Here is a 19,223-nt window from a genome sequence, read left to right as displayed (position 1 = left end):
AATTTTTGTTTTTTGAGATAAAACAGAATTTGTCACTGTAACATTTTTTTTGATTAAAAATATTATGAAAAATATTGATATGGTGTGAGGTTGAGTGGATGAATTATTGTAGGTTAGTTTCATGAATAGTAATTGTCTGGGATCTGCGAATAATATTTTTTTTTAGATGAAATTATCTGGAAATCATTTTTTTTCCAGATGAAATTATCTAGGAATAATTTTTTCCAGATGAAATTATCTGGATATAATATCTTTTCCACACGAAATTATCTGGGAATAATATTTTTTTTCCACACGAAATTATCGGGAAATAATTTTTTTTCCAGATGAAATTATCTGGAGATAATTTTGTTCCCACACGAAATTATCTGGGAATATTTTTTCCACATGAAATTATCTGGGAATAAGATTTTTTCCAGATGAAATTATCTGGAAATAGATTTTTCTCCATATGAAATTATCTGGATTTTTTTTCTAGATGAAATTATCTAAGAATGATTTTATTCCACGACATTATCTGGGAATAAGACTTTTTCCATATGAAATTATCTGGATTTTTTTTCTAGATGAAATTATCTGGATTTTTTTTCTAGATGAAATTATCTAAGAATAATTTTATTCCACGACATTATCTGGGAATAAGATTTTTTCCAGATGAAATTATCTGGAAATAGATTTTTCTCTATATGAAATTAAGTGGATTTTTTTCTAGATGAAATTATCTGGGAATAAAATTTTTTCCAGATGAAATTATCTGGAAATAATATTTGTCCCACACGAATTTATCTGAAGATAATTTTTTTCCACACGAAATTATCTGGGAATAATATTTTTTCCAGATGCAATTATCTGGAAATAATATCTTTTCTAGATAAAATTATCTGGGAATCCTAGTTTTTCCACATGAAATTATCTGGAGATAATTTTTTTTTCCAGATGAAATTATCTGGAAATAATATCTTTTCCAGATGAAATTATCTGGAAATAATATCTTTTCCAGATGAAATTATCTGGCAATCCTAGTTTTTCCACATGAAATTATCTAGACATAATCTTTTCCACACGAAATTATCTAGAAATAATATCTTTTCCACCCGAAATTATCTGGAAACAATATTTTTTCCATAATTCACTGATCATCTATTATCTATAAAACAATTCTCTCCTCTCATGACATTCATCATTACCATTGACATTCCACCCTGCGCTTCATCCCCCTGAACATCATCTCCTGGCAGACGACACCATTTTCCCATCAACATTATCAACCCCGACTGCAGTTACAGTCTCACCGCAGCCTTCAGGACGTCAAGACTATTGACACCTGCCTCCAAGAAACGACTAAACTATCTTCAGTTCTGTAAACTTGTAATATTTTTAAAATCGTATTGATTATTAAAAAATAATTACCAAAATATCCTCCAAATAATGACCCCCTCCACAATAATTTATTTCTCACTATCATCACCTCATAATATACTACGAGACATAGTCGCGCGCCACCGCGCGCGATTTGGTTAATCTTAATTGTTGTGATATTTTTTATTTAAGTCACATTTGCGGTGAGCGCACGTTATTTTAACTACTGTATGAGTAGAGCAGTTGAATTATATGGATATAAAAAGTCAATGTAATATTTAAATTCAAAATAATAATACCAAAATGATCGTGAAGTAATCGCGTATGACGTTGAACACGTCATCATTTCGTAAACATGGATCTTTAAAAATTGCTGATATATTCACAGCTGATCTATTTTCCACTTGTAGGCAACATGCAAAATTTTAAATGTCTTGAAGCTGTAAGACGACTTGGAAAATACAGGAGTTTCGATAAGATATAGATATTTACATTTGATGAGTAACTTGTTTCATTTCCATTTTCTAACCAAGTTTTTATTTTCTACTAATTAACTCATCCTTTGACTTGATTTACTTGATACTTGTGTACTTGTGAAATTCAAATTATGCCGCTGTGAATGTATCTACCAATCACGAATAAGTGTTACGGAATTTCGATATGTTCGAGTCGATTCGAGATTTGAGGTGTATGTCCTTTTTACAAAAGGATTGTAATGAATAGTAAGTGATTGAAGAGTTATTCTTGACAAAATCTGCATTATCGACAGCAGTTCCCCTACCTCCCCCTCAGAAATCGTCTTTATCGGCAAAAATCGTCGGTAACACACCGACAACTCTTCTTTACCGACGCAAAACTGAATATTTTTCACGACAATTTTATCGACCGAATGGAAAATCCTGTCCAACATCATTCCCCGACGCCATTTTCCCCAAAATAATTTTTCCCACGTCGTAGACATTCGTCGGAGTAGCTGTCGAGGTTGGAAAAATACTCCAGCACCAGAACATTCCAGAATTTAATATTTTATCCCACGTTTTAGTCGATATTTCTAGGTTATGTTGGACTATGGACCTGGGAACTGTGTCCTCAAGCCATTGACACACATCAGCGTCGTCTTCAGGGTCTCCAACATCTTCGTGAAGTGTAAATTGATGAGAAATGACAGTCGGCCGACTGTCGGCCAGCATTGGCCGAATGTCGGCCCACTGTCGGCCATTATTCATCTCCTGCCAGGGCAGTGGGGAATCGAGTTTATGGCTTAATGTTTATGAGAGTCGGCCGACTGTCGGCCAACATTGGCCGAATGTCGGCCCACTGTCGGCCATTCTTCATCTCCTGCCAGGGCAGTGGGGAATCGAGTTTATGGCTTCATGCTTATGACAGTCGGCCGACTGTCGGCCAACATTGGCCGAATGTCGGTCCACTGTCGGCCATTCCTCATCTCCTGCAAAATGTGATTCTACTCTTAGAATTTCGAGGTATCCAACACACGACTCAAACTTCCCCCACATCTACCCCAAAATCCCTCACTATTTTTTTCCAATTCAATAATTCCCTAATAATCCACACCCCATCCCTCGCACCCTCTTTACCACCCCCCCCTCACAGTCTATACACCATCAAGTCGATAGACTGATGCTGAATCTTCCTCTCGTATTTTAACCCCCAATAACGTAAAATGCTCTCGTGTAGATTGATTCAACACCCCTCAACCCCCACCCCTATTCCATCCACCCCCTTTCACCCCACCCCCACCCCCTTCCCCCACCCCCACCCCCACCACCATTTATCCGCCTTGCTTCACGCTCCCCAGTTACCACCGTAACTCCAAAATCCACCAGTCGACAAACTACATCCCCCTCTTTCGTCGTGGTGAATAAGGGTGTTTACTCAAGACACGACAATTCATTACGTAATTGAATTGAACGAGGCTTCACTCGGCTTTTCGTTTTCATCCCCTACCTATTTCCACGGTATACATTTACCTCGATACACACCAGAGGTGATCCAGCTTCTCAACCCTCCCACATCCCACCCCCTCTCCAACCCCCCACCCCCCCCCCCCGCCCCCTACCAACGCAATCGTCTCTTCAACTTCCCCTAGTAGACAAGCGGGCCAGTTACGGTGGCACTGAATTAAACGATTAGTTAAACTGATTTCGAGTTAGAGGAATGAATAAGTAATCGGATTTCTCGTTAAGGTAATTAAATTGGTACCTGATTGGGCCGGGATTTTGGGGGATGGGTTTAGGTTGGAGGGGAGGGGTGGGAAGGGAGGGAGGGTTGAATGTATTTGTTGATTCTTGTCAGCTGGCAGATTTTAGAATGAACAGTTATGTGGATTCGATATACGAGTTGGAGACCATCGGATGAGGGGGGGTGGGTTAGGGGTGTTTTTGGTGGGAGGGATGTGTTTGCGTCGATAATTACGTTTTCGTAATGCAATTGAATTTAAATATTACCGCGTTTGGGTATCACAAATGGGGAGAGACTGACGTATTTGGGGGGGGGAGGTAATTTTTGTTTTGGAGGGGGTGAATTGGAGTGCGGAGACTAGAGAAGAGAAAAGAAAAAAAAATTTAGAGGAAAAAAGTTGGGGAATTTTTTCGAGATTTTTCGATTTGGTATTTTTGAAGTGAATAATGATGACGAGTCGTGTTGTGGATCATTGTGTCTAATAAGAGAACGAGAGAGACGAGGTGTCTACCGTGGCAGGAGATGAGGAATGGCCGACAGTGGGCCGACATTTGGCCAATGCTGGCCGACTGTCGGCCAGGATTCCCTCAATATCTTACACCCCTCCCCTGGAAGGAGATCAGGGATGGCCGACAGTGGGCCGACATTTGGCCAATGCTGGCCGACAGTCGGCCGACTGTCATAAACATTAAGCCATTAAGCCATAAACTCCATTCCCCACTGTCCTGGCAGGAGATGAGGAATGGCCGAAAGTCGGCCGACATTTGGCCAATGTTCGCCGACAGTCGGCCAGCATTCCCTCAATATCTTACACCCCTCCCTGGAAGGAGATCAGGGATGGCCAAATGTCTCCTATTTCTTTTAATCCCAAATACTCTTATCCACCTTTCACATGCCGGGTGTCAGCCGACACCAACGACCATCGCCTCGAGGTACCTCGTACCCGACAGTTTGGATTTCTCCCAACCCCCTCACGGCAGTGGGTAATGGCCTAAGTGTTTGATATCATGTGTGTGGAGGAGATTAATAGGCCGTGCGAAGTTTCCGAAAACCATAACCTGGCAAGATTGTTTTCATAATACCGCATTGAGTCCGAGCCGGAGTGGAAGTTGGAGTCCCCGTTGAATTTTGGGGTTTTCCCAGATACAAAATTCACTCGTCCCAGAGTTTTTATATTTACTAGTTAATTATCGTCAGAGCCTTTTAGTTTGGAATTTTTATTGCTGCACTTTGCAAAAGGGGATTTTCCCAAAAACCATGTGGTGACCAGACCTGGTAAAAGTGGAATCCCGTAATGGAGATTCAGGGGGTGCAAAGTTTATTGCCTTCTACAAGTAGAGGTGAATCGGGGCCTGATGCTTAGTTTAGTTTTCAGTCTCTTCTAAGAGTTCATACAGTGTACAGTGTCCTCTTGACAACTAGAGTCCAAACAATTTATATTGAAGTTCATTATTAAATTTAACTGTGCGTTCTTCCATTATTTTGTTCCCGATATTCCAACAGTCCCCATGTGGTGATAGTTGCTAAATGTCTTTTGACGATCTGAACAAACCGACGGTAGGAATTCAGGTACATTCATGTGGACCTGATGTGAGACGTATTTATTTTCTTAGTCGAGAGGTACCTGATCAGGTCCGAACTTGAGTATATGTCACAGGTCCTGATGTGTTCGATCTCTAGGTAAGCGGAGGTCGATCTGACTCTTGAATTCAGGTACCTTCATGTGGACCTGATGTGAGATTTATTTATTTTCTTAGTCGAGAGGTACCTGATCAGGTCCGAACTTGAGAGTACGTCACAGGTACTGATGTGTTCAATCTCTAGGTAATCGGAGCTCGACCTGACTCTTGAATTCAGGTACCCTCAACTGGACCTGATGTGAGATGTATCTATTTGTCCAGTCAGAAGGTACCTGATCAGGTCCGAACTTGAGAATACGTTACAGGTCTCGATGTGTTCGATCTCTAGGTAACCAAAGATCGACCTGACTCTCAAATTCAGGTACCTTCATCCGGACCTGATGTGAACACACATTTATTTTTCAAATCTGACCGAACCTGATCAGGTCCCAACTCACCAGCACCCCACCCCTCCCAATCTCCCCAATCCCCACGTCACCCCACCACCACCTCAATTTCCCATCAGGTACCCTCATCCCCACCTCATCCAACACCTAATCACCCCCCTAATCAGGCCCATTTCCACCCGACTAACCCCTCCACCCCATAACATTCCGAAAAATTCAAACCTACGGAATGATTTCATCCCACAGCGGTACGGTAAATGGCGGAAATGCCGATAAATATAATTTTCACGTTAAAACGAGTGGGGGGAAGGCGGGGGGGGGGTGAATAGTGGAGGGGAGGGGCGGTGAATGGAGGGGGGGACTACGCAGTCCTGTGGGCGTGACCCACGGGACTTGTCCGATATATCCGGCTGGTGGGGAGGGGGCGTGAACCCACGGTAACGCCTCCCCCCACCATCTGATTGGCCGGCGGTGCAATGGCGGCATTGGGTGACGCGTGGCGTCGCAACGCCAGTCAAATCCCAATTCCACTGACTCCAAATGCCCGTCGGAATGTTGAGTAACGCTAGCGTCGGCCGGTGGATCTGCCCCATCGTCGCAGTATTATCATCGTCGATATGGAGGAGCTAGCGCAGTTCGTTTCAAAGAGCTTCGACGACGCGAACGTCAATCGGGAGACGATAAAGTGTCCGTCGATCAACGGAAGTATAAGTCTTAGTGTTGCTAATCTGATTGGAGGTGGTGACGATAGCGTCAGGATAAAGTGTAGGATTTTTTATGATTATTTTTGGTAATTAATTGATGATGAATTACTTGATAAGAGTGACGAAGTGTTTTATTGTTGGATATATAGGGAGTGATGTTGGAATTTTAGTTTCTCTGTCGTTGAATGTAAACTGATGTTGATGGGTCATTATTTTTGGGTGTCGAAGTGGATTGTTTGAGAGGGCCACTGAATAATTGGTGGGTCGTACCCTAAAAATGATGGCGACTCGATGTTTCTTCAACATGTCCACTGACTCTCACACACTCTTACGGTACATTCGATTAATGTACTTTGGATTATCGATGGCCAATGGTGTGGGACAAGTCCATTAAAAATGTCGACCTAATGATGAGAATCTGACTCACGTGTTGTACCAGAATTTGAGTACAACGTCGTATAATTATTGTACATCAGTTGTTAATTAGTATCGCGTTAACAAATTGTTACGCATAACCTCATTATCACTGACAAATCCCATAATTATCGTGTGCTGTATCTCAACGTTTCACTTTATCACTCGGAATTATCAGTGGATAATAACAAAGGACATGACCAGTTTAAATAATTAACGGTGCAACAATGATGCAACAAATATTTGAGTTAACGTAGGTCAATAATGAGTTCACCAGGTCCTTGAAATATTCATCCACCGGCTGTTAAAATTCCTGCTGAACATCACCCCCAGGACGTGCGATAATCATCGATAACTATCGAATGACCCAAACTTCCTCGACACGTACACTAAAATCACTCAGAATTTCCCCCAGTGGTGACCCGGTGATAGTGCAAAATTAATAAATAATTGGACTGAAGATCGTAATTTATACAAATATTAACAATGTTTTTGAAAATTATAAATAATTACCCAACCTCGTCATCTCTTACCCGACGACCAACCGTAAATATCTAATTAATATAATCACTTCATCTGCCGACATGTTAATTACCCCGTGCGCGAGCTGACTGGGCGTAATTCGAGTGATTAAATTTTTAATGTGATCATTAAACTCTTCATTAAAATCCCCCGACGTCAATAGTTTCTCGATTTCAATAAAATCATTCGAAATCAGAACTAAATCTGACGGTCACATGACGAGAGATCACCGGGTCCCCACCCCAGGACTCTCATCTCCACCGACGAGAGTTGGTTGGTCTCATTCATTCATTCACTCATCGTCGTCGTCGCTTCTGATCTCCACGTCCGCATCTATGCACTTCAGCCACATGCACTCCCTGCAGAAGTCCGTCTACTCTCCTTCCATAATATCAAACACTTAGGCCATTACCCACTGTCACGTGGGCTTGGAAAAATCCAAACTGTCGGCTAGTTCAGATCGCCGAAGGACACTTAGCAACCATGACCGGCTCGAGCCACGAGTCACTGACCCAGACATGGCTTCCGCGGGACCCTCGGGGCGGTGGTCCTCGGGGTCAGTTGACCCCCAGCATGTGAAAGGTGGATAAGGGTATTTGGGATTAAAAGAACTAGAGGAGAAGACGAAGAGACCATGTATAACATGACTCTAATTCTCATTCATATCTCCAACCGGGTCAGCGTCCCCCGGAGATCACCGGGTCCCCACCCCAGGACTCCCATCTCCACCAACGAGAGTTGGTTGGTCTCATTCATTCATTCACTCATCGTCGTCGTCGTTTCTGATTTCCACGTCCGCACCAGCGTATCGACATCAATTTTTACGTTACCCTTCTGCCTCCTGGTATACCTCACCAATATTTTATTTCACTTTCTCTAGATGGCCAGACGTCACCTTCCGCGTGTTTGCCAGACGTCGCCAGGGACACGTCTGAACCGAGTTCTCCGGAGTCTCGCCTCCAGCCGGAGGATCTTTCCACGAAAATGCCAAAGGACTCAAAGGAAAATATGGAAGTGATAATTCCTTTGAAGCCAGAGCTGAAGTTGTCCGTCCGGAAGCTCCTCGGCTGCAGTCCCTCTCCCCCGCCAGTCATTGACGACCACTCGCCGAGTCCAGCGGCCAACAAAGACGTCAAGCCCTCCCCCCAGGTGCACCCTGAGGCGATAGTAGACGGAACGTGTTCGAATGCTTCACATGAAGAACCCGCCAAAAGTGAGTATTTACTTCAAACTAAAATCAGTTCTGTCTTCAGTTGATTTTTTTTTTGTTACATTTCGCATTTCAACGAGTTTATTATCCTAGAAGTCCTATCATCCCCCAATTAAAAAATTCAAAAAATAAAAATTAAAAAATATTTTCATCAAAAACGTATGTGATAATGTCCACTACTACAGGCACATCCGTCACTATTTTCCGAGGATTTATTCATCTTCAGGTGAGGATGTGTCTGAAGGTCTGAGTCATCCTAGTAGGAGATGACGAACGGCCGACAGTGGGCCGAGGCCCGGCCAGTGTTGGCCGACATTGGGCCATTATCGCCCGACATTGGGCCAGTATCGCCCGACATTGGGCCAGTATCGGCCGACATTGGGCCAGTATCGGCCGATTGTCGGCCAGTATTGGCCGACATTGGGCCAGTATCGGCCGATTGTCGGCCAGTATTGGCCGACATTGGCCAGTATCGGCCGATTGTCGGCTAGTATCGGCCGATTAAAAAATTCGGACCCAGACTCGGGTTTGAACTCGCGACCCTTCGGACACTAGACTATCGCCTTAACCACCTGCGCCACCGACATCAGTCTCGTCCTCCGTGAAAAGTCCCAAGTGAATAGTATTTCTCACCTTCGGCGGCAGGAATGGGTCCGTTACTTAGTCATGAGGCCCCAAGAGGTGACAACAAGACGTTCCATGAGTTTCTTAAAGAGATCGTTCACATTAATTTCGATTCCCAGTCATTCGTCCTGGGGACGGGGAGTCGCCCTCGTGCGTTTCAAGCCCTCGACTGACATGAATTCTCCCGAAGTACCGGAGCTAGCCGTTGATTCATAATTCAGTGGATTGTCCCAATAACATTGAGGAGTGTTGTCTCGACGATCTACTGAGTACGAATGTAACGATCTTTGTCCTATCGAGTCGTTCCTCGTATGTATTTTTTTGGGATTCGAAATTTGTTAGAGGATAGAAACGACGACGACGATGAGTGAATGAATGAATGAGACCAACCAGTTCTGGTTGTCGTAGACGAGAGTCTTGGTGCAGGTACCTGGTAATCTACTCCGGGTAACCCTGTCCCGGTTGGAGATATGAATGAGAATTAGTGTCACCTCTTCTCTTTTCTTCTTCTCCTTCTCATCTATTTCTTTTAATCCCAAATACCCTTATCCACCTTTCACATGCTGGGTGTCAGGCTGACACCAGGTACCACCGGCCCGAGGTTCCCCGCGGGAGTAATGCCTGTGTCAGCCACTTGTGGCTCGACGACGTCATGGTTGCTAAGTGTCCTTCGGCGATCTGAACTAGCCGACAGTTTGGATTTTTACCAATCCCCTCATGGCAGTGGGTAATGGCCTAAGTGTTTGATATCATGTGTGTAGAGGAGATTAATAGGCCGTGCGAAGTTTCCGAAAACCATAACCTGGCAAGATTGTTTTCATAATACCGCATTAAATCCGACTCTGGAGTATCAGTCGGAGTCCCCATGTGGTAAGAATTGCTCGACTCCCAAGTCCGGGGCAGAACGGGTCATAAATTATTCCATTTCTCTGTCTCTTCCAGCCACATCACAAACATTATCGAGTGACTTTTGAAGATGAACCGAAGGTCTTGAAATTTTCCAAAATATTTTCTTCGAAAAAAGATAAAATTTCTCGTTCCAAAAAACGACTAATGACTATTTAATTAAATCACTCGTGACCCTAATTTTCGAAAAGGGCTCACCTTTGATGAAATTGCCCTTCAGCCCTCGAACAATTTCCTCCCCCTTCTGCCCCTTTTTATCCAAAAATAATTAACCGTATAATAATACTCACCCCAGGGTGGGTAATTATTCCCACCCTAAAGGTAAGAGACCCTTCATCAATTACCCGTGCACTCCATAATTAATGGGCCCTCAATGGAAAGTGAGTACCGGATTGATATGACGGTCCTGAGACTTTCCACGTAAGTTGGATGAGGAACTTGACGAAGAGTGCGAAGACGACGGAGAAGAGGATTAAGAACCCTTGACGAAGGTCGCCGGTGATTAATATAATTTAGCGAAGTGCCCAGAGGTGCTGTGTTATACGACGTCGTTAGTCAATGAAGATAGGGCTTCTCACCTTAATCACCCCGGGGGTTGTATTTATTCCAGCTTCAGCACCCCCGCAAACGCCCACAAGGGATGAAGAAAATTTACGTCGTCTGAATGTCTCCCTTCAACTACTTGTGTTACGTTTTAATAAATTAGCTAGTTGAGTTAATCAAATGGAGATTGACACACTTGGAGTGAAATTTAGGTTGGGATTTTGGTAGAGGATGAGGGGAATCGCGGGAAGTGGAGGCGCGCTCTGGCGGTTCAATTGGATACTAACTCCGGTTTTTGAGAGGAAATTGTGGGTTTCTTGTGGAAGATGAGTTTGTCTTTGTCATGAGGCCTTTGGGGATGTCATTGACTAGCTTCTGGAAGTGCCAGGAGGGATGACAGAGCATCTCCAAAGATCGTCATTCAGCCCTTTCAATAATATGGTCAATCCAATGGAGAATAAAACTGTTGAATTTTTATTGGGGGAGATGTTGACTAGGTTGGAGGAGACTCCTGACGAGTGACTCTCATGACGACACTTGACTTTTAATATTGTTAAGCCCAGGAAGTGGATAGGCCTTGTGGTGGTTCAATGGATTGCTAGCGAGAGGCCGTTGGAGAGCTGTCAGCCCTCCGGTTTAACTCACACCCGGCCCTTCTTTTTTCACCCACAATAATCATTTGAATTCAAGTTTTTTAAAACTACAAATAATTATCAATCGGCGAAGTGAAGTCAGTCAGTCGAGGCCTTGAAAATAATTCCATTCTCCTGAATGATGGAGCTCGTTGAGAGACTAAACAAGAGTAAAAGCTCTTGCTGGGGATGTGGATGTGACAGCAAGGGCTACCCCCATGTCAAAATGACATTTAATCATTCACCTCGTCGAGGTACAGACATTGTCAATGTCATCAACAAGTTTGACGAAGAGGAAATGATCGACAGAGCCACACCCTGGATTAATCTCCTGAGGATGGGCCAGAAAGTGTCAAAACACTCGAGTCATCTCAGTAATACAATCACCACAAGTCATCTTAGTTCCAAGCCAACCCCCATTATTTCGTCATTCACACCATCACCGAACCCCTCCCCCGACTTCTCCACACTCCCCCACGACTTCAGCATCAACCCCCTACCCTACACCCCGAAAACTCCAACCACCAGGTCATTTCCATCAGCGAAATATCCAAAAATCGTCGGTAGTTCTCCTCATCGCCGCGCAGCGCCCCAATACCTAACCACGTCGACGTCTGAGATCCCAATAATAAAATAAACGTCGGACGGTGCCGTCTGTATCACCCTTCGGGTACATGAGGAGATCAACCGGAGCAATCACACTCGGACACGAGGGGTTACTAATTCGATTACGGTGGCGCCCTCTCTAGGTTCCCCCCATTCCCATTGAGGGTATGTTTTTTTCATCGTTTCGCCTTTTTCTTGTGGGATAGAATCGTCGGGGATTCCCCCTCGACCCCATTCCATATGTCTCGTTTAGTTTTAGTGAATTATATGGAGCATAACTTTGAAGTTCTTTTGGAGAGACAAATGGTGATGTTTCTGGGTGTCAGTAAAATTATTAGAGAAATTATATTTTATAAAACATATATACATATATACATATATGTATGTATATATATGTATGTATATATATATATATATATGTATATATATATGTATATATATATATGTATATATATATGTACATATATATATATACATATATACATATATATGTATATATATATATATATACATATATATGTATATATATATTATATATTATTATGAGCTGATGGAGGAAATCGCCGCACACAATCGGCTAGAGGTGACTTGGATTCCAGCCCACGCTGGCATCATAGGTAATGAGAAAACCGATGAGCTAGCTAAGAACGGATGCAGGAGGGCCCCTGAGGGCGGAATGGAGCACGTAGGCGTGCACACTGACTTTGTGAAGGACCTGGTTAAGGAACGTGGGGACACGATGATATTTAATATATTTTATAAAATATATAAAATATATTTTATACAATATATTTTTCATCATCATCAAGTTCTAGGAATTTATTTCTCCAAAACTAATAGCTACATAAAAATTCCTTATCCTACACAAGACATTTTTGGCCACAGGTTTTTTACATATAATTTTTTATTTATAATATAAAAATATATATTATATATTTTATAAAATATATTTTTATATTATACAGATAAAATTTTATATAAAAAACCTTTAGCCAAAAAAATCTTGTTTAATATCAGGAATTTTTTTGTAGCCATGAGTTTCGGAGAAATAAATTCTTAGAGCTTAATGCTTTTATCTTAGAGTAGCATTACGAATCGTGGAATAAAGTTCTCCCAACTGTCGCTATGAGATTATATGGTAAGTGTTGAAGAAGATGCCATTAGTGAGGAACCCCCGCAAATAGACATGGATTGGTACAGGGATGCAAATCCCTAAAATAAAAGTCCCTAGACGGTCATATTTTGGTGGTTTATGAGATACCCACATATGTGGAAGGGGAAAATCGTTTCCAATCAGCGAGGTTCAGAGACTCTAGGGTCACGTGACGCTGCTGGGGCCTACTCTAGAGTAGAAGTTACTCAGACTTCAGACGAGAGAGAGTCAGAGTGTAGTGGAAGTGTCCAAAATGATCGGTTTTTCGCGTTTTCTAATATTCGCGAGAGCTTGAAAGTGAAATTAACGAACCGAAAAATCGGTCGAATACAAAATTTTCGATTCGAAGTGAAAAAAATGGATTTTGATAAATTCGGTGATTGAATAAGTGAAACTCGGGGGGTTTCATATCTAGGGGTGGAAGAGAGTGGTCAAGCGACGGACCATAAATACCATCTACGAGAATAAAGTGGGGAGGGTTGAGCTCGAGTCGGGGCTGATCTACTGCGCCAGTTGAGAAGTTTCTTCTGCTCTTCTTTCACACCAACTTCTCATATTTATTATTTTCCGCGTCGGCCATTATGTTGGGAACGGGGATACAAATCCTGGGGGTACAAATGGAACCAGCCAAATGTCGTGTCAGAGGGGGTGGCAAGATTACTTTTTGATTTGCCTTTAATCGGGGAAAGTTATGGGTTAACCTGGTGAGTTGACATCTAGCGTTCACGTGGTGGATATTAAACTATAAATTTGTGGAACTACAACTGTCGAAATATGGGGGGTTTAATCAATTGTGATGTTGTGTTTGATAATATTTGATTTTCTTAAATTAAATATTTAAATAATGTCGGACGAAATCGAAGTCGATTTCTCCGGGTTGAGGTCAATCGAATTATTGGGTGATTCAATAATAAATTAATAGGACAACTGATTAGGAGAGCACACTAACACTTTTATTTGGTAAAAATTAAATGTAAATTGGATCGTTATATTAAAGTTATTCTTATGACTGATCCTTATCAAGCTCTTGAAAACTAATGGAAGAGACTGACGGAGAGAAGCTGCTAGCTGAAAGTTTGTATTAGAACTGACTTATCTCAACTTGAACTCCTAAGGGTTGGGTCCAGTAACCCCCACCAGTCCCCAAAAGTCGCGCACGAAAATTAACCTCTTGGAGAGTTTTAGATTTCTCCCTGTCCAACAAGACAGTGAACAATGTATCCCACATGTGTTGAAGATGTAAACCAGAAAACCTTTAAAATAAGCAGTCCTCAAATTTCATGACTTGGTACCGTCACCGTTGAATTGACTTTTGTCTCCGAGCTTTGGTTTTTCAAAGAACAGCCTTTACGCTGACTTTTTGAGGGTAATAAATTTGATTAGACCTCAACAACTTGACATTTATGTTTTCGTGCAACGGTTTTTCTCACGACAGTCAATTTATTCATCCCTCGTTCATTGTTTGTCATTGCGGTTGTTCTTTTGGATTTTTCCCAAAATTTTCCAACGGCATTGAAATTTCATCTTGAAATAATAATTCAAAAACTTACGGATTAAAATACCTGTTTAGTATTTTAATCCGTTTAATCCTGTTTAGTCACGAAATATTAATTTTTTTCATTTTCAATTTACAAATTGACCAGATGCTACCAACTGTCGTGGAAATGGTAAACAGAGAAGATCGAGAACAAACTTCACCCTGGAGCAACTTGCCGAACTGGAAAGACTGTTTGATGAGACTCATTACCCTGACGCATTCATGAGGGAGGAGTTGAGTCAGCGATTGGGATTGAGCGAGGCTAGGGTACAAGTCTGGTTTCAGAATCGAAGAGCCAAATGTCGGAAGCACGAGAGCCAACTGCATAAAGGTAGGATAGGAATTTGTTTATGTCATGTGACCTTGACATCGAGGAGTTTAATAACAATTAGTTAGTTCCGAGTGAGTCACCAAAAATGAGGAAATTTAATTAAATTAATTGGAATTTTAATATTATTAATGAATTTAATGGAAATCAGTATTTTTTTATAACTTTTTTATAACAGAATATTTCCGTACTTTTTAAAATCATTTTGCATTTTAAAAAATAATATCAGCAGCGTCGAACAGCTTAGAAGAGTGGGGATGACCGGAAGTTGAGGGGAAGGTGAGAGTGACCGGCGCGCGCCCTCGTGGCGCTTGCGAGACCTTGTCCCCTGTTTCTCACTTGACAATACCTCCCTAAATCATACCTCACTCCCCCCGACAGCGTCGAAATAAACAATTGAGAGTTAACACTCGTTAGTATCATCACATCATTTATTTCTGTTTGGGAATTGTCTGAATTTAGGGTGGATGTGGGATGGAAAATCCGAGGAAGGATGGATTAGGGCCAGGGTTGGGCACGTAAAATACGTCACGTAAAATACATAGTATTTTACACGTATTATACCATGTATTTTACGTCACCTTTTTCAAACGTATAAAACGTAAAATACATTTTATACAACAACGTATAATACGTAAAATACATTTTCTACAACAACGTAAAATACGTATTATACGTCACGCCGTGTCGCATGGAATTTACATGTTTTTGCACTGATGAGAGTTAAAATATTCAATGAAAAGTCAATTTCATATTTTTCGCGACATCCTAGGTATTTAATTTCCCCGTTCCGCACACTGTCAAGCGCCAACCCTGAACCTAGTAACCCGGCGGATGACTGCTTCTTATATAGAAAAATATATACATTAATAGCTCGATAACAATAATTATACCATTTCAAAAATAAGTGATTCGTTACTTACGTTGTTAATTGTGGAAGAACTCATGATTTTAATGGAACGCACTTTATTAATAGTTCGTAAATGAAATATAATTATATATATGAGGGGTCTTTGATATACACAAAATTATGAATGTAGTGTATTGGGTCTAAAATAGGTACATCCGCCAATAATGGTACAGGAAGTGGCGGCCATTTTCCCCAGCACTGCTGGTGGCCATTTTCCCCAGCAGTGCTTTCGTTTTTAACACAAATTTCATGAAAAATTGGTTAACCATCCGGCAATTAACGAGGGTAACAAGGAGAATTCAAATTTCATGAAGGTCACAAGGGTAAGAAGTACTATCGTAAAGTAACATTGTTGTGATCCTTTTAATGCTCGCCTCTAGTAACATTTAATAACTCCCTAGTGAATCTCATGAAATTTAGCCATTTACTTATCAGTCTTATCACCCTCATGACATTCGACCTCCACAGCCATTTACATATTTTTTACATTTTATACGTTTTATACGTTTTTTACGTTTTTTACGTTTTTTACGTAAAATACGTACATTCAAAATCCGGTCGAATGTAATAAACCGTAAAATACGTTTTATACATTTTATACATTTTTTACATAATTTACGTGTATTATACGTGTAACGTAAAAAACCCTAGATCCCACCGATTTACCCAACCCTGATTAGGGCTAGCCGGTGTAAATAATTATTAACACTGGTTGAAGATCTTTAGATAAAACTTTGTTGGGGCGACGTGCCACCAAAGTCTAGTATTAACAACGGGGTCACTGGCACTATTTCCCGACGAGTGTCAATTAATATCGCCAACTGTCCGGTGATGTACTGATCGACAGTTAATTGTTATAGAATATAAGGAGAAATCGTCCTCATGCTCGGCGGAGATGTACTCGGTGATGCACTTGGTGATGTACTCGGTGAGGTTCTACTGATAGAGAATTTCTGACAATTAAATAGACGTCACCGCGTCCTGTGACTGACAAAGACTGACTGACTTGAGATTTGAGCTTTCGGAGGCAGCTCGTTGATCTACTGACCCGAGGTGTCGCTGGGGACTTTTTGGTTTTTACCGCATGTCTCCTATCACCGACTGCACTTATTTCTCTACGTTTCAAGCAAATAAAAAAGGAACTAAAGGGGGGAATACAAATAATCAGGGGGAGTTCAGTTATAATGTGTAGGTTTACCGTTGGGGTGAGGTTATATTCACGGACAGGGAAATATTTAATAGATTTGGGGCGGGAAGAGCGTCATACACTTTAGTGTTTAATCCCATACAATTCGATGCGATAATATTTTCATGTCTTCGACGTAACTGGTCACGGTCAAGTTAACTCTTGGGGGTCACCTTCCGAAGAATTATTGATCGCGCAGCCGCCACGCGCAGAAACGTACCACAACGGTGTGAGCTCAACTGAAGTGAAAAAAGGGATCGATGTCGGTTCGGTCGTTTCCGATGGTAATTCATTTTATATTGAAAATGATAATTTTGAGGATTTTTTGATGGGAAAAAGACGATCGAAATCTACAATTTTTGATAGTTTTCAAGAAGGTTTTAGTGTAAAACGACCTGAATTTAATGTTATGAATTATTTTTGATGGGGAAGGTCTAGGACAATGGACCTGGGAGCCTTGACCAGAATCTTTCGAAGATTTCCCGAAAACCTCTATAAAAAAAAACCTGGGGGCCTTCCTGAAAATGGACTGCCCTGGGGTGTGAACCTGCGACCATCGGATCCAACAATTAATAATAAAAATGATGGAACTTAATGTTATTAATGATTTTGGATCTGATGATTGTGGACTAATTAACAGAGATAACTTGGTCGGTTCCGTTGCCTCGAGGATGATAACTCCTTCGCCTTTTTGCTTCCTGGATAATGGCTAAATACCTGGACGTTGAAGATGCATTTGGACCACTGGACTAGCTCAATAACCTTATGGTTATTATAAATTTATTCGCGTTATAAACCACTTGTTCAATAGCCCGTGACATTGATGTCCATGACGTTTGTCATGATCTTATTAATTCTCCCTTCGAGTCTCTTTATTTTATTTAGCTTATTAAAAGCTTGGTCCAGCAGTCTTGGATACACCTTCATCCAGACCTAGTGATATCGAGCCTTGGATACCAGTCCTTCGCCTCGACTGGCCCGACTCTGGCATCCAGACACTTGGATATCAGTCTTGGAGATCCGGTGGTTAAGCTACTTGTATCAAAACACCTGCAGCTGTCACATGATTCTATATTATCAACCATTGGCTTAACCCGGTGGTTAAATCACCTCCTAAAACCGCACCTCATTAACTCTCACCTTCTTTCTTTCTCCAAAAGGCGTCACCACTGGCATGGTCCTGGCCCCCCGGAGTCCACCAACGCCCCTGGACACCTGCAGAGTCGCCCCCTATCTACCGACCCTTCGGCTTCATCCACCACTGCAGACCTCCTCCAACCTCAACCCACCATCATCAGGACCCGGTTCAGCCTTCGACTCTGCAGTACTCCATTACGCAGCAGCTGGTGGTCTCTTCTGTTTACCTGCCAACAGTCACTCCCAGGCGCATCAGCTGAGTCTGGCGGCGTCACTAGCCGCCGCCGCAGCGAGATCCAAAAATAGTTCAATTGCTGATCTGAGGCTGAAGGCTAGAAGACACCAGGAAGCCCTTGGACTCGGTAGACCATCATAAAGGTCTGTTTATGTAATTGATAAAGTGAACATTTTGTGGGGAATGAGAATGGAAATGAAGTCCCGGTGTTTGTTGGTTTGATGGGGACAATCGAAGAGGTTTGACTGAAGTTGAGGGGGAGTTCTGGGGGTTTGAGGGACCCCAGGGGTGTGGTAGTATCTTACTCCGGGAGAGGTATCGCGTAAAAATGAAGAGATGCATATGTGAAACTGTTGTATTTAAATGTATCGATATTTTTTCGATATATCGATGTATCGATTTTCTATCGATACATATCGATACATTCGATATATTTCGATATATCGATATATTTCGATTTATCGATATTATTTCGATATATCGATATTATTTCAATATATCGATGGAAAATCGATATATCGAAAATCGAAATGGAAATCGATATATCATTGGAAAATTTATATAGATGTATATATATCGATATATTTCGATACATCGATATATCGATATAATTTTTCGTTTTTTTGCGATATATCGATGTATCGATATATTTCGATATATATATATACATCGATATAATTTTTCCAACGTATCGATATTTTTGAGCGATATTTATTGTTTCGATATATCGATGTATCGATATAATATTACAAGTATTGAAAAGATATAAAAATCGATATATTTATGATCAAAAAATTCTAAATCCTTTTTTATACTAACATTTTTAAACTTTTTTTTTGTTAATGGTCGACTCGATTTCCTGCTTTTTAATTTAGTACTAAAGTTGGCTTTTAAGTTGGCAACTTTGTCTGTCAAGTGTAAATGTCAATTCAACTGTCGTCTGTCAATGTCAGTCTGTTATCCGTCCCGCGTATTATAACCTCAACGCGAGC

At 41.5% G+C, this 19,223-nt stretch overlaps 1 protein-coding gene across 1 annotated transcript; it reads left to right on the top strand.

Annotated features, from left to right (window-relative positions):
* Positions 1-5,932: 5,932 nt before the first annotated feature.
* On the top strand, positions 5,933-18,589 carry LOC135171438 (homeobox protein Hox-B2a-like). Its single transcript, XM_064137970.1, has 8 exons — positions 5,933-6,010; positions 6,154-6,374; positions 7,388-7,591; positions 7,629-7,780; positions 7,906-7,961; positions 8,029-8,437; positions 14,542-14,766; positions 18,020-18,589. Exons 1-8 carry the CDS (start codon positions 5,933-5,935, stop codon positions 18,370-18,372), a joined length of 1,698 nt encoding a protein of 565 aa, XP_063994040.1. The 3' UTR covers positions 18,373-18,589.
* Positions 18,590-19,223: the final 634 nt, after the last annotated feature.

The sequence above is a fragment of the Diachasmimorpha longicaudata genome, chromosome 20 (assembly GCF_034640455.1).
Source record: "Diachasmimorpha longicaudata isolate KC_UGA_2023 chromosome 20, iyDiaLong2, whole genome shotgun sequence".
NCBI classification, from domain to species: domain Eukaryota; kingdom Metazoa; phylum Arthropoda; class Insecta; order Hymenoptera; family Braconidae; genus Diachasmimorpha; species Diachasmimorpha longicaudata.
The sequence above is the reverse complement of the archived record's forward strand: the minus strand, read 5'-3'. Positions and strand labels throughout refer to the sequence as shown.

Excerpts from the sequence above, each read along its gene's own strand:
- LOC135171438 (XM_064137970.1), top strand. The coding sequence starts at position 5,933 with ATGGAGGGGGGGACTACGCAGTCCTGTGGGCGTGACCCACGGGACTTG. Across the intron at positions 6,011-6,153 it reads CCGGCTGGTGGGGAGGGGGC|CGTCGGCCGGTGGATCTGCC; the intron begins GTGAACCCACGG and ends GAGTAACGCTAG. Across the intron at positions 6,375-7,387 it reads ATTTTTTATGATTATTTTTG|TTTCTCGATTTCAATAAAAT; the intron begins GTAATTAATTGA and ends CGACGTCAATAG.